The sequence below is a fragment of the Tympanuchus pallidicinctus genome, unplaced genomic scaffold, assembly GCF_026119805.1.
Source record: "Tympanuchus pallidicinctus isolate F22 unplaced genomic scaffold, pur_lepc_1.0 scaffold5, whole genome shotgun sequence".
In the NCBI taxonomy this organism is placed as follows: domain Eukaryota; kingdom Metazoa; phylum Chordata; class Aves; order Galliformes; family Phasianidae; genus Tympanuchus; species Tympanuchus pallidicinctus.
The window spans coordinates 60,662,671-60,688,201 of NW_026294769.1; the positions used below are offsets into that span (position 1 = coordinate 60,662,671).

The 25,531-nt window shown below is 33.6% G+C and overlaps 1 protein-coding gene across 2 annotated transcripts in view; it reads right to left on the reverse strand.

Moving 5' to 3' along the window:
• CSMD3 (CUB and Sushi multiple domains 3) overlaps positions 1 to 25,531 on the reverse strand; it is a 512,773-nt gene that overhangs the window by 421,865 nt on the left and 65,377 nt on the right. For both annotated transcript variants that reach the window (XM_052703606.1, XM_052703607.1), the window contains exon 2: positions 15,063 to 15,285. In XM_052703606.1, the coding sequence (XP_052559566.1) occupies positions 15,063 to 15,285 (223 nt within the window). The remainder of the gene's footprint in view (positions 1 to 15,062; positions 15,286 to 25,531) is intronic.

A 25,531-nucleotide genomic window follows, 5' to 3' on the forward strand; every position in this document is an offset into this window, starting at 1 on the left:
TCATTGTGTACTGCTGCTCATGACCTCAGGGTTTAAGTTTCATTTCTATGTAAAGTTCTACAAAAAGTCATAAACATTAGCTAGAATGATTTTCTTTCCCATTTAAAATGAAATATAACAAGTCCATAATAAGTCCATAATAAGACAAAGGTATCAGGGAAACAGTAAAATGCCTATTTTTATATGTCTTATTGTCACTTATTTATTTAGAGCAGACACTGCTAGCTGGTTACCTGTAAGAAAGTGCCCTGATAAAAGTAACCTCTTGATGGAACACATGGAAAAGTAGCTGATGTCATCCATATATTAACAACACTTCAAATTTCCTCTAGTAGATGAAAGATTCTGATTGGTGATGATTCTCCTCCCTGTCCCTCCTCTCTCCCTCCTTCTTTCTTGCCTCCCCTCCCTTCCCTTATCTCTACATCAATTTTATCTCATGTTCCATTTGCGTACTTTATTTCATTTATATAAATATTTTATTCTAACTCGAAATACCTAATGAAGTGAAACAACTGGAGACCAGGCAATATTTCTTAGGAATTCAAAATATACATACATCTTGTGCACACTGCAATCACTTCTTTATGTTCTATTACTTTAGCATAAACAAACAAACAAACAAACAAACAAACATCCTAGGGCAGATATGCATTTATTTTTTATTTTTAGTTCTTATGCTCTTTACATGTTTGATTCTAGAGGATGTTCATTCAGTATTTTCTCAAATATATAATAAAATTCCAAAAGTAACTTATACTGGCTCCTGTGGTAATGGCATCTAAGGTACTATCCCTACAAAGAGTTTGAGAATACGTCTTCATGTCTCAACTCTAAAAAAAAAAAACAAATTAAATTTGGAATAGTATCCAGTTGTAGATTTGATTGGAACATTTGATCAAACTGTTGCAGAATGAAAGTAATTCAATGAAAGTACAAATGAAAGTAATAAAAGTCTGCAAATGTATGGACTGAAATTCTATAGCATGGAATTCATGCATGATTATATAAAGTTTATTTTGTTCCACGGGTATTTTCTCAAGCTTGACTGGTTCTTTATACTCATGGGAAATGAATGCATTATGTCAATACCAAGTAGACTTTGAAGTTGTGAATTGGAAATTTGAAATTATCTGGGTGATAATATGAAATATCTGGTTGAGTCAACAGACTCTTCCGGAAGTACAGAAAAAGGGTGAGAAACTGCTTTATTCATTCAGATCTTCTACTTTAGAAAAAAATCAGATGTTCTTCCAAACAACATTCAAAATGTAGAAATTCTGAAACTCCAGTAGTAAAAGTGGTGAAATTTAGTATATCATATGAAGACATAAAATGTATTTAGGTTTTAGATAGTATTTGCATGGAAATTATGACACTTTGTAAAATAATTTCAGTAACATGAATCTGGCAGTGCTTTTGCAATCATTCCACTGTAAAGAACAGATATACTTACTTAACTGAGAGCCAGAGAAAAGAAAGAGTACATGACATATGTTTAGAATCATGTATAAAGAGCCCCAAATTAACCCAAGACAGAGGAGAAAAAAATCATCATCACCATCACACACTTTGACAAAGAATTCATTCTGCTGGTTATTCATCATAACTAGCAATGTTTGGGGTGCATTTTTTATTTATTTTATTTTATAAAATTTTTATAAATTATATTTATATTATATTATATTATATTATATTATATTATATATATATAATATATTATATATATTATATATATAATAATATAATATATTTTATATATATATAATATTATATTATATTATATAATTATATTATTTATAAATAAATAAATTTTATATTTTATTAAATATTTTATTTATTTAAATAAAGGAATGGTAAAAATGATGTTCAGTCCTAACAAAAACAAACAAACAAACAAACAAACAAACAAATAAATAAAAATAAAATGAAATCAAATAATTTTTGAGAGCAAAGAACTACTGCTTATATTGTGCATATACATTTAAATATGTAATTATTTGAGACTCTCTTTTAGGCAATACGGGCAATCAAATCAGCAGTATTTTCACAATGATGTAATTCTGATTTCTCTAATAACTGTCAGAGCTAAATTAGTTTTAATTTAACTGTTTGATGTGGACTTTTCATACATATATTCTTGGATCTATCTATGCACCCATGACATTCCAAGTTTTCATCATAACAGGCTGAACCTAAATAGCAGGTTCCAAGAACATCACAGGCAAAAATGTCAAGGAGCAACAGTTTCTAATCTAAGACAGGTTCAAATATGCTCCAAAGGACTTCTGATGGATTGCATCATGATGGAAATAAAATCACAGCTCACATTTTTAGTGAATTTTGGATACAGAAATAATGACTTACCCTTTTGCATTTTTGGCAGATTTGTTTAACTATTTTTCCATCAATGTATTAGAAAGTAAAGTAGTCTCAAACAACTGAAATTGCAATATGTTCATTTCTAATCCTTCCTACTCCAAACCTTTTCAATTGTCTCAATATTTATTCTTCAGTAATACTCAAATAATCAAAGATCATACTCCTGGATAGCATTCTGCTATACTTTTAGAAAATAACTATTTTAATTTAAAAAGCTACCCATCTGTACATAATAATAAAAAAATCCCATGAAATTTGAGTGAAAAATGTCAATTTTCTTGTTGAATTAGTTTGTTTACCAAGCCAAAAGTTATAAATCCAAAAATTATCTATCAAAGCAATTCAAAAAGAGCTGAAACAGTAGTTAATAACCAAGCAGTACATCAATGAAAGAATTGCTGGTTGTAGAAGGGACAAAAAATCTTGTGATTCAAGAAAAAAATTCTAGCTAATTTGCTTGATTTTTATTGTAACTAATTTGAGACTCACTCTGTAATTTGTGTGTTCTACATGGGCATTTGTTTCATGTTTAAGCTTTTGGTAGCAGTAGAGTCTCTGGGAAAAGAGGCTATTGTCTGACAGCTGATTTCAGCCGTTTCCAGCAGCTTCCATCTGGAAGACACCAGGTAGTTGTGCCTCTGGGAAAGCAAATCTTCAAAAGGGTAATATGCTGATAGGCAACTGTCGCCTTTGTTTCGGCGACCCTGACTGAAGTCCCCTTGTGAAAGTGTTCCGACAGCCCCAGTCAGTTTCGCACGCTTTTCATGACACCAATACGGTGAGCGGCAAAATGGCGTTAATTGCAAGGAGCACACCCTTCTTAAAACTTTCCCCATGCCTCAGGGCTACTACCGTTATCTCTGACCAATGGACATGTGGCATGTCTTGTTTCATCCTTATTTGGTCTAACCTGTTCTTCTCTCTTATCTTCAAGACATTTGTTGCCATGGTTTCCCAAGGGCCGAGGGGCCCCTGTGGACCCTGCCGACTGCCACAACCCATTCAATTAACTACAGGCAACACGACGTTTCAGGAAAAAAAAAAAAAAAAAACAGTACCGTGGTTTAACCTCGCAGGCAGCTAAGTATCACACAGACATTCATTCACTATTCTCCCTCCCAGAGGGATGGTGGACAGAATTAAAAACACAAAATAGAACTCATAATCTGAGATAAAAACAATTTACCCAGACAGAAAAGGAAGAGAAAAAATAATAGTAATGGTAATAATTCATGATAATCATATATATATACATAGTGAAATTGCTTACCACCATCTGATCAATGCCCAGGCAGACCCTAAGCAGGGGCTGGTTTCCCCAGCCAACTCTCCACAGTTTCATAATTTTTACATAATCACATATGATGTGGAATATTTCTTTGGCCAGTTTAGGTCTGTTATCCTGATTCTATCCCTTCCCAGTTCCTAGTTTCCTCTGGACTCTCTCACCCCCCTCAGTTTGAGAAGGTGAAATGTTCTTGGCTCTGTACTACACTACTGAGGAATAACTAAAATATTGTGATGTTGTCAACATTGTTTTTCTCCTAAAGTCAGAACATAGCACCATACCAGACATGACAAAGAAAATCAATTATTTCCCAATGAAACCAGAAGAGGAAAAAAATGTGGGAAGTGGCTCTACAAATGCCAGTGTGAGAAAAGAATGAGGGTAAGAAAGTACTTCAGACACTGAAGCAGATTTTACAGTCTGTGCAGATCATAGTGGTACAAATATCTACACTGTGGCCCAAGGCGGACCCAGAGTGGAGCAAGGGAAAGTATGAGCCAGAAGGAGAAGTAGAGCAGAGTTATTATCAACCAACCACTGCTCTTCTTTCCCCATCCTTCCTGCACCACTCAGGGTAGGGGATGATAGAGGAGATAAGAAAGAATGAGTGTAGTTGAGCCAACAAAGTGTGGGTTAGGGAACATGTGTTAAATTTGTCTTTGTTTCTTGCCATCCATAATTTTAAAAGAATTCCAATTCAGATATGAATAGGAGAAGCTCCTGTGTTTTTATATGCCTATTCAATCAGTTTAAAACAAGTAAACATTTGCCTTAATAGCATATAAAATAAACAAAATAGAGCAGAAAGGTCTAACAGTGCTCAAGTTTAAATCTCACTCAAAATGTTAATAGAAATGCATTCAAAAATTCACTGACAAATCAACATATGATTTATGAAGTAATTAATTTTTCTGAAAATGACACTTTTTCCCTGACAAAATGCAAAACTATTCATGTAATGATCACAGGGCAAAAATTAAGATTTTTAATTGAGCAGCTGCTTTTAACTAAACAATAAATTACTCATGAGGTTTTGGCTTGATCATTATTTTCTTCACAAATTGAATTTCTAAAACCTCCCAGTATCCATTACTAATGTGAAACTTTAATTAGACAGTTCTTCACTCATTTTTAGCATCATAAATAAAAGAAGATTTAAAAATAATTACTTTTCTTATAACAGTAAATTTAATTTAACACATCAAAAATAGCCAGAAAATTTTCAAATTTTAAGTGAGAGAGCCATATCTCACTACCATATGAAACAATTTTTAAAAATCCCTGTGGTAAAAATTTAGCTGGTTATTGGATAGGAAAAGTTATCAGAATAAAACATATTTCAAGAATTACTTCTACAGCTATCAAAAATATTTGAGGTCCTTAAAGTAACATTATTATTATTATTATTATTATTATTATTATTACTATTTTAAATAATGAAGTACATGTTGCTTATTTTAAGCCTCTAGCTGAAACATGATAATGTTATAGTGTACTCTCCTCCTAAAGATGTGTTAGGGTGAATACTACAGTACTGATCTTGGAGCTTTCTAAGCATCAGAAGAGAGAATTCTGTTTCTTCCATGTTACTCGTGGTTCTATCATTGACTTCACAGTTCTTTGAACACTTTTGTCTGAAATGATTCATCTAACCAAACTAGTGAAGAACTTAAAAATTTAAAAATAAAACCAAGTCAAATCAGTTAGCAAAGGGAAGCATATAGACAAAGGTGTGTCCAATGAGTGACAGAATCAAAGGAAAAGATCACTCAGCCAAAGTCAAAGGAAAACAGGAGAAAGATTTGCTTCTTTAAGTGATAGCAAGTTTTTAAATGAGTTGAATTATCTTTTGTAACTTTAACTTAACTTGTGAAAATATCAAAATAGTAAAAGGAGAGATGCCATATTTTAGTTATCACCATTGTATGTACTGGGAATGTCCAGAGCATCTTCAAATTCTACATGAGCTTTGAAATTTATCTATGAAACAATGCCTGTGACATTATTGTCATCATGTTATTGCTGTTCTGGTAAAAAGTTAACATTGTAGTAGGGAAGGCAGGTGAAGGAGGAAAAGGTATCTGCATCCAGTTCTCAACTGCATGCAGTTCAGAATCTGTGATTTTATATGGAAAAATTCACTTTCTTTAAATATAGAGACATCATTGCGTAACAACAACAAATAGAATAAATCACTTCAGAGATGGAGATTCTTAGCTACTAAAAAGTCACAGCAAACTTTTCACATTTCTACAGTTTATAACAGGAAAGTTAAAGCAGTTTTAAAGAAAATATATATTGAATTAAAATTGAAAATGAGAGTCCTTCCCTGGGAAAAAAAAAATAAAAATATAAAATTCAGACTTAGAAAATGTGGTTTTTCATTTCCCTAATCTCTTTTCAACACAGAATATCGGTGCAAGTAGACAATTTGTTTTTTTATCCTCACAAAAATAAAGGGCAGATTTTCTAGGAAATGCAAAAATCTCCTCTCAGCATAGTTAAGTTTCAAATTTTCAAATAAAATTACAGTAAGTATGATTTTAAAACTGTACTCTCTTCAGACCATTCCTATGATATGATGGGAATAGGAATAAATAGTAATGATAAGTGGAATTATTTCTTACAGAAAAGACAACAAACCACTTAAATCTAGTATAAACAGAAAAAAAAAAAGTCAGGCAAGTAATTTTAACCTGTACACATCAGAAATTCTAAGTCTTTCTTCAATTTATTTCAGAACTCCTTGTGTAATCACTGGATAACTTCACAATCATCTCCATGGGCTTTTAGTCTCATCTTTAGTTCCTTTACAGTTCGGTTCTATATATTTCCATTAAAATAAGAGGTGTCTATAATCACTGAGTAATTGATACCAGTCTTCTTACTTTAATATACATAAAGGGCCCCTGAAAAATGTAACTCGTCTGAGACGAACTAGTTAGCATGTAGAAGTACAAAGCTTTTTAGTTATATAGATACTTTTTTCTAATAAATGATAAACATAGGTAGTCATTCCAAAAGTCATTAGTGTTGGAACAAAAGGTAGTTTACCCTTGACAACAATAAAAGCACAAGTAGAATATTATTCTCAATTTCTTGTATAGCCTGACAATGTAGTTCATAACACCATTCTGTGATGAATAAATTGCTCAGTGTACTACCATTGTTCCAAAAATTGAAAATGTTTCTCTAATATCCTTAAATATTAAGAAATAACTAGAACTATTCTTGCAGCAGTAACTAGGTAACTACATTTACAGTTTAAATAATACACTTCTGTGTACCTGCACTGCTCCACTCTTAAAGACAGTCCTTTCAAAATAAAGTATTGCTTCTTCATACAAAGTACGTTCTACCATCACCACTAAGAAAAGTCCATCATGAAAAATTATTTTAGATTATGTTCTGAGAATTCAACATTTTACTACACAGATAAATGCAATTCCGTGCTTGCAGTACCACAGTCATTTCAGAGAAGTATTTTTCTTAGATTGTGACTTTTGCTGAGATTTTTTTAAAGTCCTTTACATAATGCTGGACAATTCTGTCAAATGCAGTTTCAAAGCTCAGTATACCAAAAAGCAGAAGTCTATCAGAATCTTGTTTTTTCCAAATTATGTGAAGCAACATCTCAGGAATGCACTATTGTGCAAACAGAAACCAGACTGAAATTTATTTCAGGGTGTATAAAAGCTTCATTGAGTACTTTCTGTAACTTTCTTTAAGGCAATTATAAGATCTTAAAAAAATCTTCAAGTGTGATAATTTCCTAGACTGAATTTAAAGTAGCAAACAATAATAATAATAATAAAAAATAAAATTAAAAAAAATATGATAGGAAAATTAAATTATAGTGATCTTGGAAATGTAGAACAGAAAATGATAAAACAATTTTCTTAAGAAATGTGGAATGGAATAAGACATTGAATATGAATTGTTTGGTGGTGAAAATATTGTGAAAAAAGAATTCAGAAATACATTTAAAGCTAATATTTGAGGAATAAACCTAATCAAATAAATTGGTTTTCATTTAAATGATAAAACAGAGAATTAATTTTTTGCCCTATCCATAACCTTAACTACAATCTTTTAATACACATCAAGATTAAGCCATGGAACATAATATTTGTATATGGAAACAGAATTATTTATAGTACTTTATAAAGGATTTCTTTTGGAAATAAATAAATAAATAAATAAAATTGTTTGTCCAGTGAATAACATTTTTTCTATCATCTTTGTGTTTGTTTTTTTTTTTTTTTCCCCCAATGAAAGGGTTTGCTTGATTTTCTTCTTCTTTGGTTGGTATGGGTGAATATTATGACTAATAATAAATTTATATACAAAATAATTTTTAAATTCTAAATTTAAATAGACTTTTGTTTCATATAATTACTAGAAATCCATAGAGGACTTAAAAATAATTAACGGATACCATGAGAAACATGATTCATTTTCATATGATCTGCTTTAACTTACAATGCAGTTGGGTCTAGGCAAAGAATGTTTTTGCAGCAATTAATAATCAAACATCTATGAGAGGCAATTAGCTTGATTAACATGTCCCTGAGACCTTTTCATTAAGGTTGTGTCTATGGAGTCAGTAATATGCAGATTCTGTGAAGACAGGTTACAAAGAAATAGCAGTTCAATACTGCACAATACTTTCAGCAATTTACAAACAGGTACACTCAAAGTGATAGTGTGAATACTACAGTATACAAAAATTTATATTGTAGAGAGATTCTGCAAGTACAAATGCTTTCACTCAAGAGTTTTGGGCAGTAGTTCCATTTTAGAGTTTGTCTGGGTTTGCTTTATAGAATCTCCCTCTTCTCATCTTCTCATTTCTGTCATGTCTTACTCAACACCTAAATTACTGATATTACAGAAATAAATGTAACAAACGCCTATCAGAAACATTATCTGCATACGTGCTATCCCTTCACAACACTCCCCATTTTTTACTTCATTTATGCCAGAGGGGAGAAAGGGACTATAGAGGGACCTGCATAGACTGGATTGATGGGCCAAGGTTAACTATATGAGTTTCAGTAGTGCGAAGTGTCGGGTGCTGCATTTGTTCACAACAACCCCAGACAACCCTACATGCTTGGGGAGGAGTGGCGAGAAAGCTGCCTGATGGAAAGAGAACTTGGTGTATTGATATACTGAATACTGAAGTTGGCTGAATATGAGCCAGTGTGCCCAAGAGGCCAAGAAGGCCAATGGCATCTGGGCTTTTATCAGGAATGGTGTGGTGAGCAGGACTAGGGAAGTCATCCTGCCCTTGTATTTGGCATTGGTGAGGCTTCAACTCAAGGACTGTGTTCAGTTTTGGGCATGTCAGTACAGAAAGGACCTAGAGGTTCTGGAGCAGGTCCAAAGAAGGGCAACAAGATTTGTGAAGGTCAAGAGAATGTGCCCTATGAAGGAACTGGGGCTGTTCAGTCTGGGGAAACAGAGGCTGAGGGGAGACCTTATTGCTGTCTTCCAATACCTGAAAGGCAAGCATCTGACAAGAGCACGGTGACACGACAAGGGGAAATGGCCCCAAGTTGTGCCAGGGTAAGTTTAGGTTGGCTACCAGGAAAAGCTTCTATACAGAAAGGGCTGTTGAGCACTGGAATAATTTCCTCAGGGAGGTGGTTGAGTCACCATCTCTGGATGTGTTTAAAAAGCATTTGGATGTGGTGCTCAAGGACATGATTTAGCGGTGGGTTGTTAGATTTAGGGTAGTATGGTTAGGTCGTGGTTGGACTCAATGATCTTTAAGGTCTTTTCCAACCTGATTGATTCTATGATTCCATGATTAGTGTACTTGCCCTTTTCATTTCACTTATTCTAACAGCCAGCATTCTACTAAAAATACAAGCTCTGAAAACTCTGTGCTTATTACTCTAGAGTGCTGTTCTTATCAACTTTTTTAATAATACTGTAAAGGATTTTGAGAAGATCTATTTGCAATCTGTAGCAACAGTTATCTTTATTGGTTTCTTGTTGGCCATAGATAAGAAGAAACAACATTTGACCAAGAACAGATTTTTTTTGGATAGTCTTAAAAATAACTATAGGGATAAGGAAAAGTTTACAAGGAATGTTCTCTGTTTGCAAAATGCAGTAAGTTTATATATTGCTTTAGTACTGTGTTTAGACTGGCATACAGAAAGTAATTTAAACTCTGAGCAAGAAAGCAAATCCTTTTTATTTCATAGAAAATTCTAGTGTAGTTAAACATAGGATAAATTAAACTTTTCTCTCTCTGTAGATTTAATTTAATATTTTTTTAATATTAACCAGTATTTAACTAACAAAATTACTTCAGTCTTGTGTATAGATTTTAACAATCTAAGTTTCTGTCACACCTTTAGAAGTAGGTTTGTATTACATGTACATTGCAATGCGAAAATGGAAGCACATTGGATTAATGTAGTTTGGTCAAGGTCATATCAGGAAGTCCTATAAATTCATGTCTTCTCCCTTTTCTAAGCTAGCATTTTCTTTCATCAGATTTAGTTAATTTTTTTACCTTTCACCTTCAGTGGGTATCTAGAAATGTAACATCTTATCAAAATATACCCAAGAATGTAGCTTATTTGATGTAAGCAACTGTTCTCTCTGTTTTCATTTTTATAATCAAAATGCTAAATATTTATTGCTTCAGTGTATTTTCTTAATGAAGTAGTCTTTTCAGATTCCAGAAGATAAATTCCTTTCCTGCTCAAAAATCACATCTCAAGTCCAAAAGTCTTGAATGTCTATCGTTACATTCTGCTACATTTATTTTATTTTTTTTTTCTCTTGCCTACAGGTTTTGTTGTATTTACTACTGTATGACCATGTTTTCTAAATTCTACATATTATCTTGTGTATATTTTTTTAGGTTAAATTAATTCAATTCCATTATCTGTTCCATCATTTTCCTCATTACTTGCTGGTGCCATTGTTCCATATATTTAATTGCCATTACTCCATTATCAAATCTGCTTTACTCTCTGATCTTTTTTCCTTTTTTTCCCTTCCTCCTCAGTGATTTTTTACTGGAACTCAGCCCTTTTCTTTTTCTCTCTCTCCCTTTATTTATTTATTTATTTTTAAGAGAATGGTGTTATCCTACTTGTTTTTTTCACTGGCCTATAAATTCTCAAGTGAAATTTTTTCCTTCCTTCAGTGTTTTCTCTTTTCATGCAAATAATGAAGAAAGCTATAGAACAGTGGATCGGCTTAATGAAAAATCAATAACAGAGTGATCAGCGATTTGGAGGTATTTCAAAGTGCTGAGTCCTTTATTTGATTCTAGTCAACTCATTGTTTCTGCTCTGGTTGCAAATCTGGAAAAAAGTGAATAGCGGTGAGAAAAGAAAAGTACCTTTATTTAGGATGTAGTAAAAACAGGTTGAGTGGAAAAACCTCCAAGTTACAGCTGCCTTTGGTGATTACAGAAATATTTTATGTTCAGTAAAATTCCACTAACTATCAACAACTTTTGGTTTATACTAAATAATATTTAAACAGAAGAGTGAAAAAGTAAGCATTGCACATTTCTAGTTGTCAGTATTACTTGGGAATTATTTCAAGTGTTCCACCCTGAAATACATCTTAAAGGCAAAATATCCAAATAATCAACTTTACTTTGACTCTGCCAAATTTAAACTAAAACCTCAAAAAGACAATTTTATTCTTCTTAATTTTATTATTAATTACTGATTGTGCTAGCTTGAGTAATTTTTATTGTAGCAGGTGAAAAGAATAGAATATTTTGGAGGGCAAGTCTAAGGATGGGATCTGAAATGGTAATAGTATAAGCCAAATGATTTGGTAAGTGTCTCTATATGGTTTTGTAAGCAAGAAATTTTCCACATGAGACAGAACTTACAAAGAACATGAGGATATACATACATAAACCAACATGGAGCTACATGCAAGAAAACTGTCTGGACTGACAAAATGGAGCCAACACATAGCACAGCATCCAGGTGCTATGTTTAGGAAAACTGTGATATGCACTGCAGCACTATAGATAACCTAAGGATAAAGGAAGTGTGAAGAGAAAGAGAACTTAGATTTATTATAAATAAAAGAAATCCTCTATGCAGGAAATCCTGTAAACAGAAACCCTGACACAGAGGAAAAGGAGAAAGAAGGTAGCATAACAGATCCCCCTCAAAATAAGGTAGCCAGTTTGGCTGGGAGATAGTAACTAATAAGCATAGATATAAACTATCAAAAAAAAAAAAAAAGTGAATGGTAAGGTTAGAATTTTAAGGACCAGAAAATGATAGTGTGCTGATCAGAAGAAAAGGATTATTGTAGCTACCAGGGTGGCAATATGTGACATACAACAACCTGGAGGCTATGTAATGTTAACAGCTAAGACTAATTGCTACCTATTTGACCCAGACTTCATCTGCATTGATCTACTAAAAAAAGAAACACATATTCAGCATATCTAGATGAAGAAGCAGAGCAACTAAATAATGGCACTATAATTTTCTGTTATTGTTATGTAAAAATATATATATATTATATATATATAAAATATATATATTGTCATATATAATGTATTGTTATATATTGTATATTGGGAGGAAAGTAGAAGAGAGGAGAGGAGAGGAGAGGAGAGGAGAGGAGAGGAGAGGAGAGGAGAGGAGAGGAGAGGAGAGGAGAGGAGAGGAGAGGAGAGGAGAGGAGAGGAGAGGAGAGGAGAGGAGAGGAGAGGAGAGGAGAGGAGAGGAGAGGAGAGGAGAGGAGAGGAAAAAGAAAATAGAAAATAGAAAATAGAAAATAAAGCTCTTTGGTACTTACTGAAAGTATATTAAATACCATGCTCAGGAATTTCTTAAGAAATAGGTGTACTAACAATTATATAGATTGTAAAGTAAAACACAAGTATATGTCACTACTGGGGTTGTCATTCTCTTAGCCACCTATATATAATCATATCACCAATACTAACTGCATGTTTTAAAATTAATTGCTGTTTCTACATGAGTGAGTAATTCAGTGAGTAATATGAAGAGTAGTCAGTGAAAAACTCACGTAGTTAGTCCCTTATCTATTTTTGTGCAGTTTAATTTGTCCTAGATATTAAATCAAGGCCTGAAGGAATCCAACAAGCCTTCCTGGCCATGATCAGCTTGAGCTGCAATTCCCACTTGCACCTACACATGGGCCCTAGGACTCTGTTGCAGTTCATCCCCAGTGTCCAGACTATATACTAATTTACAATCTAGGGTTTCTGGTCCTCAGCTATCTAACTGTCCCTACCTGCTGTATGAACATTCTGGTCACAGCTGGGAGAAGATATAAATACTCAGAAGAATGAAATATGCTGAAAGCTTAGTCAAACACAATAATATTATTTTTTTTCTGCAAACTGCCTTTATTTTTAGGTGATAAAAATATGTTTTATAGAAATATAAATACATATATAGTCTTCTCAGCTTTAAATTCTCAATTTTCTCTATTTATAGTTTGAGGCAAATATCTAGCATATTCAATATGCTTGATCAAGCATATACAATAAAATAAAAGATAGAAGTATATATTTGGGCACTTTCTTTTATGGCCATATCTGACATTCTTTTCTTTCATTTATGGTTGTTTAGCTGCCATTTAGTGCCACTTTTACCAGTTAAGTCTGTTAAGCAATTACTGAAGATACTTCATAACTGAAAAATTCAACAAGATTCAAATCTGAGGAGAAAAATGATCAGAGATATACAAATCTGTATGGGAATGGAGTCAGTGACCATGAGCTTCACAAACAACCCAACTGTGAAATTTCTTTATGTCATGCAGAAACCTCCTTCAATAAGATTAAGGAAATGATGACAAATGAAATTTGATTACGTTTTTTTGAATGCAAACAGATAAAAAATAAAATACACTGTCTTCCCACCCTTCCCATTCTTTTCCCAAATCTACTGGATGTTATGCATTTGAAAAACAGAATTAACAACCTGCACTTGAGATGAAGAGTTTTACTGTTCTGATTTTCCTCTAGTAACGTATTACCTACTTGTGAAGAACCGGTTCTGGATTGGAATTCTTCCTCTCTTTATTTTTTTTACATTATTATCAGTAAATCAATACCTGCTATTTAATATTTAACATTATGAAACCCTATCCCTTTTCTTCCAAGGCCATGAATCCCTGCTTCCACAGGGATTTCCACAGGAAACATGGGCGTATTTCCTTTTCTTTTCCCTCAGTTTGATCAGCAGCTCCATTGCAGAAATTTTGGAGCAGGTCCAAGGAAGGCCACAGAGATGATCAGAGGGCTGGAACACCTCTCTTGTGAAGAAAGGTTGAGAGAGCAGAGCTTGTTTACCTTGGAGAGAAAAAGGCTCTGGGGAGACCTCATTGTGGCCTTCCAGTACTTGAAGGGAGTTTGTAAGTGGAAGGGATACTCACTTTTTCAACAAGCAGACAGTGACAGGATAAGGAGAAATGGCTTTAAACTAAAAGAAGGGAGATTTGAATTATATGTTAGAAGGAAATTCTTCACTCGGTGGTGAGTCACTGGCACAGGCTGCCCAGAGAAGCTACGTGTGCCCCATTCCTGAAGGCTTTCATGGCATGATTAATCTAGTGGCAGTCGGATCAAGTGGTTGGCAACCCTGCCCACAAGGTCCCTTCCAACCTAATTGATTCTGTGACTGTGTGATCCCTTTTTTAGAGCAGCATTATGCAAGCGAAAATGAAACTGGATGCTTCCTGAATGAGAATATATGCTGCATTCTTTATCATGATAAATATTAGTAGTAAATATATGAGCAATATGATTTACACTGCTATTGAAAATGTATCTCACTCAAACTACAGCTTTCCAGAAGTGGACATTTATGTCATGGCTCTGAATGATACACTAATAACATTATATTCTGGGATTCATTAAGCTCTTGATTTTTCAAGTAATTTTTCACTCTTTTGATCCGTTTGTGTGAGAAGATGCGTACAGACACACACAAAACAAAGAAAAAAACATTTTTTTTCCACTTCAAAAGGAACTGTCTTTTTCTAATCTCTCTAGAGATCCTCTTGTCACAAAAATTGCAGAAGTTCCACAAGATCATGTAGACTGATATTTTCCCTACCTCATTTTCACTTTACATTCATTTATCCATGACTGTATGTTTCTTAATTATTTTGTAGAGACAATAACTTTTATGAAGGCTAATTCTTTAGTACATTAAATAGAATTAAAGCACAAATAGATTAGTACAATCTTAGAATAAATAGATTAGAACAATCAATAAGGACAAAGCATACCTTATAGTCTAAATAAGAAATAATTCACAATTTAAAGGCATTTAAGATTAATTATATCCCCATACTTTTTAAATACTTGAATAGAAGCTATATTTCAATAATATTTATTATTTACCTTGTCCTAAAGTTTGCAGGATGAGGATGCCCATCATATAATGATAAATAATCATATTCTTCTTCAAGAGCAAAAGACTGAAAGACAATCTGTATTCTGTTTCTTTCTTCTGCTATTATAACCCATGTACAATTTGCACCATTTGGATATCCGTATGGGAAGCCAGGGCTTTCTATAGTGCCATTCAGTCCTTTTAAAGTTCCACCACAGGTATAAATAAATCCTAAAACAAATAAACAAACAAAGAAACAGAAGTTAGCAATAAATAAATAAATAAATAAATAAAATTAAATCACCTTTTTTAAAAGATATAATTTCAATTCATGGTTTCTATAAATTTGTCAAAATAATTCTCACCGAACACTGAGTTTAGAAAGGTGAAGACTGTATTTTAATATAAGTCATGGAAACTAAATGCAAAACAACCATAACACATGTGTTTTCTACACTATATAACACTATATAAAGACATATGGTGGTGTCTTTGTAAACTGATGTAGACAACATCTATGACTTAATATGAGACAAAATATTTGTATTGGTTCCTTCTTTTTTTTCTTTGTAAAAAGGATGAGAAGCCACTGCATAGTCAATGACTTTCTTTGTTTTGGTGCAGTTCTGCTACAGATTATACCATAAACCTTCTGCTGCTCATACCCAGTTCAGCCAGGAAGAGACTGAAAGGATATTATGAAGAAGCTTTTTCTGAACATTAATTCTCTTTTATGAAAACTGTGCACTTAAAGGCTGAATGTCAAATCGCCATCTGTTACAACTCTGTATTATCTCATGTAAAGAAGATCTATTGTGTATTTGTAACCAGAAAAAAAACAAACTTGTGTATATTTAAATAAAATATGAATATGAACAGTGAGCAGCTTATATGTTGATACCCAAATGCATCAAGATTGAAGGATAGAGCTGCCAATAGATTCCCTTTAATATGAATATCCCAAAATGTTTAAAATAGTTCCCACATTAAAAAATTAGATTTTCTTGGAATACTAGCAAATATTTTTCTGCACAGAGAAACTCTTTTCTAAGGAAAATAAAATAAATGAAACAACTATAATTAGAAAAACATGCCCCCAGGTTACTGAGTACTCATAGGTTTTTCTATGTTCTTGTTCTCAGTCCTAAATCTCAGTTACAGCAATTCTTAATTGTTCTATGTCCTTATATATATATGTATATACATACACATAAACACACATATACATTTGTTTCTGCAGCCCCTCTCCAGACAACTGATCCTTTAAAAATTTGATCGGTTCCCCTGCTTTGGTTTTTATGCCCCAGAAACATTTCTTCCTCTTGCTCAGAGCAAGCAAATTCCACTAGCAGGGAGATATCATCAACAGAGAGAAGCAGCTGCTCAGCATGCTATTTCGTAGAAACATGAATTATACTTCATAACAAACTACAAACAGATGAGATGTCATTCTCTAATTATGCACACATGTATATATTTGAGCTCATTAAATCATCTTCTTTATGGCACATTCACAAGTTTGCCTTCATGTTGAGCATTTAAATGTACAGAAAACTTTTCTCTGAAGTAAGAAACAGAAGTCTTTTAGGATTTTATACATCAAATTGTTACACTGTAATGTAAGTTTTCTTGACAACAGAAGAGAGGCACAGTTTTTTTTTTTTATCACACTTTTCTTATTTATTTTCAGTATGAGAAAATATTCCTAGTATGAAGTGTGATTACTAGCTTATCTGTATATCACAGATATATAAAACAAAGATTGAGTGGAAGATCTTAGAAACTTATTAGGGATTCATTTGCCTCATCTATACATGTAGTAAATTTTAACTATCTTTTTTGTGCCAGTCAGCTTAAAGAATATATTTTCACATCAGTGACTACACTTTCATTTGTTCTTTAGCATTCATTGCTAAAAGTCTGTTTTATTTGTCACTTTTGACATCTCTCTTCCTCATTACTACTTTTAAGTCAGTTTTATATATTTATATTATTTATTGTTTAACCTAAGTTATTTTATTTAGGATTTCAGAAATAGTTTGGAATAATGTTTTTTGCAAAACTAAATATAACTAAACACATCATATGATCCACTTCATAGAAATCTCGCTCTTCCTCCAAACATAGTCATTGAAAAAGACATTTAAAATAGCTAAGTCTCTACATATATCAGTTTAACTTCTTTTCCAGAAATCTGTTGTTAAGGTCTGCTTTAATGACCGTGATCTTTTTCATCTAGAATTCACAGTTAGGATTCAGAACAAAATTTGCTTGCAAACTCTTTTCATTTAAAGCAAGACTTTATTGAAAGCATGAGAAAAATAATTTGAAAGATTTAAGTTACACTAGAAAAGAAAAATTATTAGTGCGTTAAGTGGGAAGAGGTTCAACACCTCTGGTGTTTATACCAGTTACAGTGATTCAAAGTTCTCTTTATAGTTTCCTATTAGATGTCAAAATTCAGTTGTTTAAATCTCATCAGTCTTATGTGGATTAATGTATTGTGAAATCATAAAACACCACTGCTCTTCCTGATTTCAATTATTCTTTGAGTGACTGTGGAGTCACACAGTCTGTGTTCACAGTAAACATCAGTAACATCAGTTCATTCCTTATCTCCGTATTCAATATTCATTGCCTTCTATCAAGACAAATAATAATCTAAATCTTTACTTCTTGCTTTTGCTTGTCTCATAACTATACTGGTAGCATAGAGTAATCTTTTTATTTTGCTCCTTCAACTATACTGTTTCATAATATATTTCCACAGCGCCATCCTTCCAAGCTCTCCACACCTTTTGTTTAATTTCCTCTGTTGACAGCAGTCATCACTGTAAGATAACTACATCATGTTGGATGAGCACCCTAAGAACATACTAAGTACTTGCCTGCTTCTTTTTAAGGAATTATTTTGTACTTGTTATCTTTAGTTAAAGAGCAAACTGAGAAAATGGAAGATTTGCTGCTCATAGGATATATATACACATGTATATTTATGTATTTTTATGTATACTGATCTTTCATCTCTTTCACTACCATACAACTTAAAGCAAAGTCAATCTTATCTCGTAGTATTCCTTAATTATATCATCTGTGTTCATCTCCCTTTTTTTGTGCATGCAATCTACCTATTTGCAAAGTTATTCCACCCTCCATCTGGTGTCCCTCCTCTGTTCAGGATCCATCAACATTACTCATTTGTCTTTTCTTCACATTCTTCTGCAACAGCTTTTTCTATTTGTATTCTTTGATCTGCCTATTGTCTTTGACAACAAGGAACAAAAAGTCATTTTCATGGTGACCATAAGTCAGGAAGAAATATTTTCCTAGGTTACTTCTCTTGCACTGGATCTTTTTCTGTTTTCTTAGGTCATCTTAGATTTTATAGTGCCTGTGTGTGCTTATCCTTCCTGTTTTCTTATTCTCCCTTGTCCTCTTGTTTTAGAAACCACTTGCTTCTGTGGTTTCTCATAATATTTTCAGGAGTTTCTTAGCACTTAAAAATAACATATTGGATTTAGTTCCTTCCTACTCTCCACTTTTTTTCTCTGCCTTCCTCACATGCCTAGCAGTTTATATACTTTCCTTACATTGCTTTGAGAAATGAGTTGACTTTTACACTGAAGACATTCATTGGTGTCCATTCCCAAAACAATGTAAACTCTTTGTACCTTCTGAGTTTCAGTTTCCTCCTGTGCTCAGTGTGAAAACTGCACATACAAGCAGCAACTCTAAAACCACAGAGCAACAGAATAGAAGTATTCTGCATCTTCAGGGTAGTTTGCAGTAAGATAGGGATCCACACCAGATAGAAGGCATTAATGTTGCTACTGTTTCAGAAACTATTTTCTATTCATGTAGAGTTCCGTGAGTATTTACCTCAGTACTCAAAGAATCTTTTATACTTCCATTTTCTCCTGAACAGCAGCTCTTACAATGAGCTTTCTACTAGGTAAGGTAGAAGGACAACAAGGTCCTACTTTGTAGAGTTTCTTTTCAACAGATTAGCTTGTAAGTTTTGATGCACGTGGTTATTCTTCCCCTGGTGAAGAACTCTTTCATTGTTTGCTTCTGCTCTCCAGCGTTTTAAAGAACTTGTTGGAGTTGGTGTGGAACACCAAACATTACTGTAAACTAGGAAGTACTATTTTTCCTCCAAAGTTTAATTTCTCTGGTATAGCCTGAAAATGTTGATAAGGATTTTAGTATTCTCTAGGTCCCAGCTGTGAAAGGTGGAAGAGGAAGAACAGATTCTGCTCTTTGTGACAACATTGAGAATGTTTTTATTTTAACAAACAACCTTAGGTCTAGGAAATGGAAAGATTGCTCATGTTCACGTGGACTCCATTTTGAAGAGCTGAATTGCAAATAGCCAACACAGAAACTAGATGGTGTTTAACAAAAACATTCACAATATTTTTGATAAATATATTGAAATAAATATTGTTTGTCATTAAAATTCATTTAAAAAATGTATTTCACATTCTGCAACAGAAAAAAAAAATAGCCATATCCTATAACCAAATTAAAAAAGGCATTAACTTCAGTAGTGTCATCAGTCTTTGGGGAACTTTAAAAGACATAACATAAACCTATTATCCTCTATGTCATCCAACGGATGAAGATGGTCATTTTAAAAAAAAACAAACTGTATTTTTGTCTACCATTAGGCATTAATTTATTATTATTTTTTTCTTCCACAACTCCTTGACAGGAAATAATCTCGTATTTCTGTTTTAAAAGCATTGATACTACTGCCGTGCAATGAAAGTCTGGCTTCAACAAGTTGTCTGAATTCAGGACTTTAGCCCCAGTATGTAATTAACTTTCCTTCTAAAGATATATCAGTGCTTTTCTCTTATTCCTCTTAGATGCCTTTTAAACAAGAGATCAGTTGATTTAAAGTGCCTTCCTGCTTGTATAGCCAGAAAATAGCAATCTCTCAGATGTAACAACCATCTGAGCAATTGAAGTAGATGTAAAAGCAAGAAAGGACATTTGGAATTTCATCATAGAATGAATTAAAAATCCTCCCTGGGACTGAAAGCCTGCCATATTTAATAACCTTCACACACAGTAATGCTGCCAAACATGCAGGGGAATCAGATTATTTGGATTCAAATAATAAATTTCTGATCTCAATGGTATTTTGACACCCCGCTTCTCTCTTCCAGCTATAAGAATAAACATTCTGTGCAAAGTCTTCTTCATTTTTGGACAACAAATCATGGAAAGTGCCTTTCTGACCCTCTGAACACCTGATTTTTTCTCCTTCTACCCACTCTTCCTGCAGCCCTTCCACTTGAAAAGTCAAAAGAACTGGGTGCAAGCAGGAGTTTGTCCATGACTCTCAGCTTCCTGGCAACCCTAAAGAGGACATAATATCAAAGTCACATTTGAAAATAAATCCATAAAGATTTAATTTCTGAAAAAAAGGAAGAAAGAAGGAAGAAAAGGAAAAAAAGCTTTTGCCATAATCCTACCATGTCACAGATTTAGCTAAACTCAGAAGAAGAGAAAAAGAAAGGATTTAAAAAACCAATAAAACAAAAAGCTACATGGTTAACAAAAACAAAACACCTTATAATAAGCTTTAAGATAGGAAATAAACATTATCAAGCAAAATATGATGCTGGCTTGAAGTGATGTTAACAAGATTGTAAATGGCTTAAAAAACTCGTTGCTTAGAGAATCAAGAAAAAATTATGGATCTGTTTCTCTGCCAAGAGACATGTTTTATACAGCAGCCTAAACTACCTGAGTGCTGCAGAATTAAAATGCTTTGAGAAGCAGCAGTTGGAAAAAATACAGTCTTTGATCTACTCCAAAGAGTAAAAAAACCAAACCTCAAAAACTCCTTTCAACTAAATAGGAACCAGATTTGAATTAAATAGGCAGTATCTCACTCCTCTCTTTAGTGAACATATTAAAAAATACCACTTTTCTGATGATGGGCAAGATGAGCAGAAGATAAGATAGGAGAGAAATAGAGATCACTACGAAGACATAGTGAAGGAAGAAAAATATCCATAATTAGACAGGTAGACACACATATGGTTTTTGACTGCGTGGAATGGCAGGATCTGGTTTCTGATTTTTTTCATTTTCTGAATTATATACTATGCAACTACTATAAAAATGAAAGAGCTGTGGACAACTGAATGTGAGGAAAACAGTTGAACTAACAGTTTCCTGACACATTTCCTGTAAATGGATCACAGAATCTCAGAGCATCCAGGGTTGGAAAAGACATCTAAGATCATCCAGTCTAACCATCCCCCTATCATGAATTTTTTCCCAAAAAAACATGTTGGTCAGTACATCTAAACATTTCTTACATACCTCCAGGGATGGTAACTCAATCACTTCCCTGGGCAGCCCATTCCAGTGCCTGACCATTCTTTCAGAGAAGAAATATTTCCTAAAATCCAAACTGAATCTCCCATAGTGCAACTTGGGGCCATTCCCCTTAGTCCTATTGCTGTTACACGGGAGAAGAGACTGATTAGTTTTTTACCCAGCAAAGAGTTTATCTGTCTAAGCTATGGGCTGCCAGCTTCTGCAGGAGAATACTCTGAGAGACTGTTGAAAACTTTGCTGAAGTCTAGCTAGACTACACCAACAGTCTTTCCCTCATCCACCAGGTGGCTCACTCAATCCTAGAAGGAAATGAGGTTGTTCAGGCAGGACCTGCCTTTCACGAACCCACGCTGGCTCTACCTGATCCACTCTTTGTCCCTTACATGCCATGTGATGTACCTCAAGATAATCTGCTCCATAACCCTTCCTGGCAGCAATGTCAGGCTGATGGGCCTGTAGTTCCCCAAAAATAAAATCATGGAAAGAGTTTGAAATTAGAGGTTGTCAAAAGCTGAATATTCATATTGTATTTTTCAGTTGAGTTTTCTGTTTAAAGTTCTGTTTTCTAAACCAGGAATCTCAAATCAAGCTACATATTTTAAACAATTTTAGTTTTGTATCAAATCCTTTATGTTAAACTTTTAAATAATTATAACCATGCTGTGGTAAGTCTGCTTATGGTTTAAAAAATGCATTATTAAACTGAAATTTCCATTCTGAAGTTTCCACGACTTTTCTAAAATAAAACAGCCTAGAATTTCCTGTCATTAAGAGCACTGAACCAGACACAAAGTTTAGTGAGTAAAAATCTTTCTAAGAACATCATTTTATGTAACTGGAGTAACTGGGTTTTAAACTCCATCTGATGAGCAGTTTCAACAAGCAGCTGTATTTACTATGACAGTGAATCAAAGAGAGAGAGGCAAGGAAGAGGACGTCAACTGACTCAACCATCCCAGCTGATTTTGCACAATTACAAAGTGTGGCAGAAATCACTATATACAGAAATCACAATTAAGAAAATCTGAATCTTCTCTCTTCTTCTCTAGTTAAAACTTGAGTTAAACTTTTAGAATTTACTAAAAAAAGGGGAGAAAAGAGCAATAAATATTTAATCATATCTTTGGTGTCATTCTTTCCTTGCTCTTTGAAAGTAAAAACAAAAATCCAGCTACTCTGGATACTGTTTGGTTACTATCCTAGTGTGAAACAAAATCTCTTTTGTTAACTGTAAATGACAGTTACTCTTTGTATTTCTGTCAAGAACTTATATTCATGGAATGATAGAATCATAGAGCCATTTGAATTGGAAGGAATCTTTAAAGGTCCAACTCCCCTGCAATGAACAGGGACAATTACAAATAGATCAGATTGCTCAGAACCCAGCCTAAACTGACTTAGAATGTCTCTAAGGATGGGGCATTCACCACATCTCTGAGTAACCTGTTCCTTTCCTTATAGCCTAAATACTTCCTCTCTTAGAAACCACTTTCCCTTGCCCTATCACAACAGACCCTGCTAAAGAGTCTGTCCCCTTTCTGATAGGCTCACTTTAGATACTGAAAGGCTGCTATCAGATCTCCCCATGCCCTTCTCTTCTCCAAGCTGAACAGACACATCTGTCCCAAGCTTAATCAACCATGCTGAATAATCTGAATTTGTGATAAGCAAAATTAGAAGAAAAGGTAATGAGAAATTCCAGTAGAAAAAGAACATATAAAAACTATGTAAGAATGTAAAAAATGTCCAAAAAGATCTCAAAAAGACAGTCACCAAAAACACAGAAATGGATGGCAAAATGTTAATGCAATAATTCTAACTTTGATAATATAGTTGAACTTAGCATGCAAAACTGCTGGCAGGAATCCTGCTGATTCTGTTTTAATAAATTATTCTTGTAAACAGAGAGATTTTATTGTTGATTGAATGTATTCTTGTTCATTTGCATGTAACAAGGAAATTAGGCATATTACTTACTTTTTTACGGCATCTGCTGATAGAAATTTTGACATTTTGGCAGATGCACTAGGCATACTAAGCATTCACAAATGCCTATTACACAAAGTAGACAAGTACTTAATGCCCAGGAAAAATGCATATTTCTGTCCTCAGTTTTTTTCTTGAGTTTCATCTTATTTCAGTACACACAGAAAATCTATATTAATTATTTCTTGAAACTTAATGAAGAGTTGTTAGGTAATGGTTCAAGGCACAACTTCTAACATTCAGTTTCTCCCTCCCAGTCATTAATACTCTGCAAAGTTCTATGTCACCTCTTATGAAGTTAGTAACATATATAATTTTTTGTTATATATTTTAATTTAAGTACTCTGGTTTTAGCTTATTTCATCTTTTCACTCTTTGGATTTCATCAATTTTTCAGTACTGACATCTGCTTTTGTTAGTAGCATTTCTAAAATTAATCAGAATCCCACATTTCCAAAAAAATTGTTGGTAATACTGCTACCATCTTATGAATAATCATCCCATCTAACATGACAAACTAGACCAAACAAGAAAGATATTACTTTGAAACAAACTCCTGCATTAGTAGCAAAGAATCTCAGAACAGTATTGAAATTTGCTCAGTGCTAAGCAAGAAATAAAAGTGTTTCATAACTTTCTCAGACAGAATATATTGTATCTTTACATTGAATATTAGACAATAGCAATGTCTTACCTTACAAAATTTTCAGGAGGGGGATCCTTAACACTGAATGCTTTAATTTTATAATTAAAAAAAGAAAAAAAGAAAGATCCTCTTGGCATCTTAAAGTAAATATGAGGACTGCACAAAAGTAAATTATTTGTTGAATTATGACATCAGATGTGAATATCCGTGGTATGGCAGCAAGGGCTGAACCTTCCCACCAGTATTCTATTTTTTTGCTATGTGACAGATGGCAGCAGAGAGGCAGTCTGAAAAAATAACATCTGACATAGCAGCATATATGAAGACAAGGTGAGGAACTGAATTCCTCCACTCAGAAAAAAAATTGTACCCACTGACATTCTTGATACTTGCTGAACATTTATGGATGATAGCGCAGAGAGAGGTTGATGGTATGTTTTTGCAATGGCAGCAGCAACAACGGACCACTTCTGTTGGTATAGTTTTTATAAATGCAGTATGCAGGCTCTTGTTCATCACTGACAAAAAATGCATAGCTAATGATGTTTACTATGTTGAAAAACAGTTTTTATACCTGAGAATCAAACAGTGTTACTATGTTCTTCATATCTGTTGTAGTTTCCATGGAAATAAATAGAAGGTATCTCTTGTAGTGTAAGAGAGAGTTAGTGTGTTAATCTTCACAATTTCATGCCCAACAAATACAGAGTCAGACAAATGTGGATTTACAATGAAATATTTAAAATCCAACCACTTCCACTCTTGAATAATTTTTCTACCCTTTTTTAGCATGAACTCTTGTTCTTAAGCTCTTTGTCATACGCAAAGAAATTACTGATTACTTCAAAGAAGAGATGGAAATAAGTCCCAGAGACCTTGTCTGGCACTTTGTGTTCAGGGATAGTTGTTGCAGTTGGAAGCATAATTAATTGTAATGTCTGAATATAACTTCATAATTTTTTCCATCTAATGAGTTTTCTAAATTGCATATTCTTTGATGGTATATCAATATACAACTTTATTAAGATATCATACTGCCAAAGTGAAATTCTTGTGTAAGTAGAAATGACATAGTTGGATAGTGATAGGACATGGGGAATGGTTTTAAACTGACACATTTATTTTAGATATTAAGAGAAAGTTTTTCACTCAGAGGGTGGTGACACACAGGAACAGATTGCCTAGAGGGTTGTGGATGCCCCATCCCTGAAGGCATTCAAGAAAAGGCTGGATGTGGCTCTGGGAAGCCTGGTCTAATGGTTGGCGACCCTGCACATAGCAGGGGAGTTGAAACTAGATGATCATTGGAATCCTTTTCAACCCAGGCCATCCTATGATTCTATGATACAATTCTATGACACACCATAAAATAGCTGCTTGTTCATAGCATATTCTGGTATATAAAAGTTGATTTCAGGCATTGCTTTTCTGCATCCCCCTAGAGTCTTAACTCTCACTGAAATTATTATACAGAATTAAAGACAA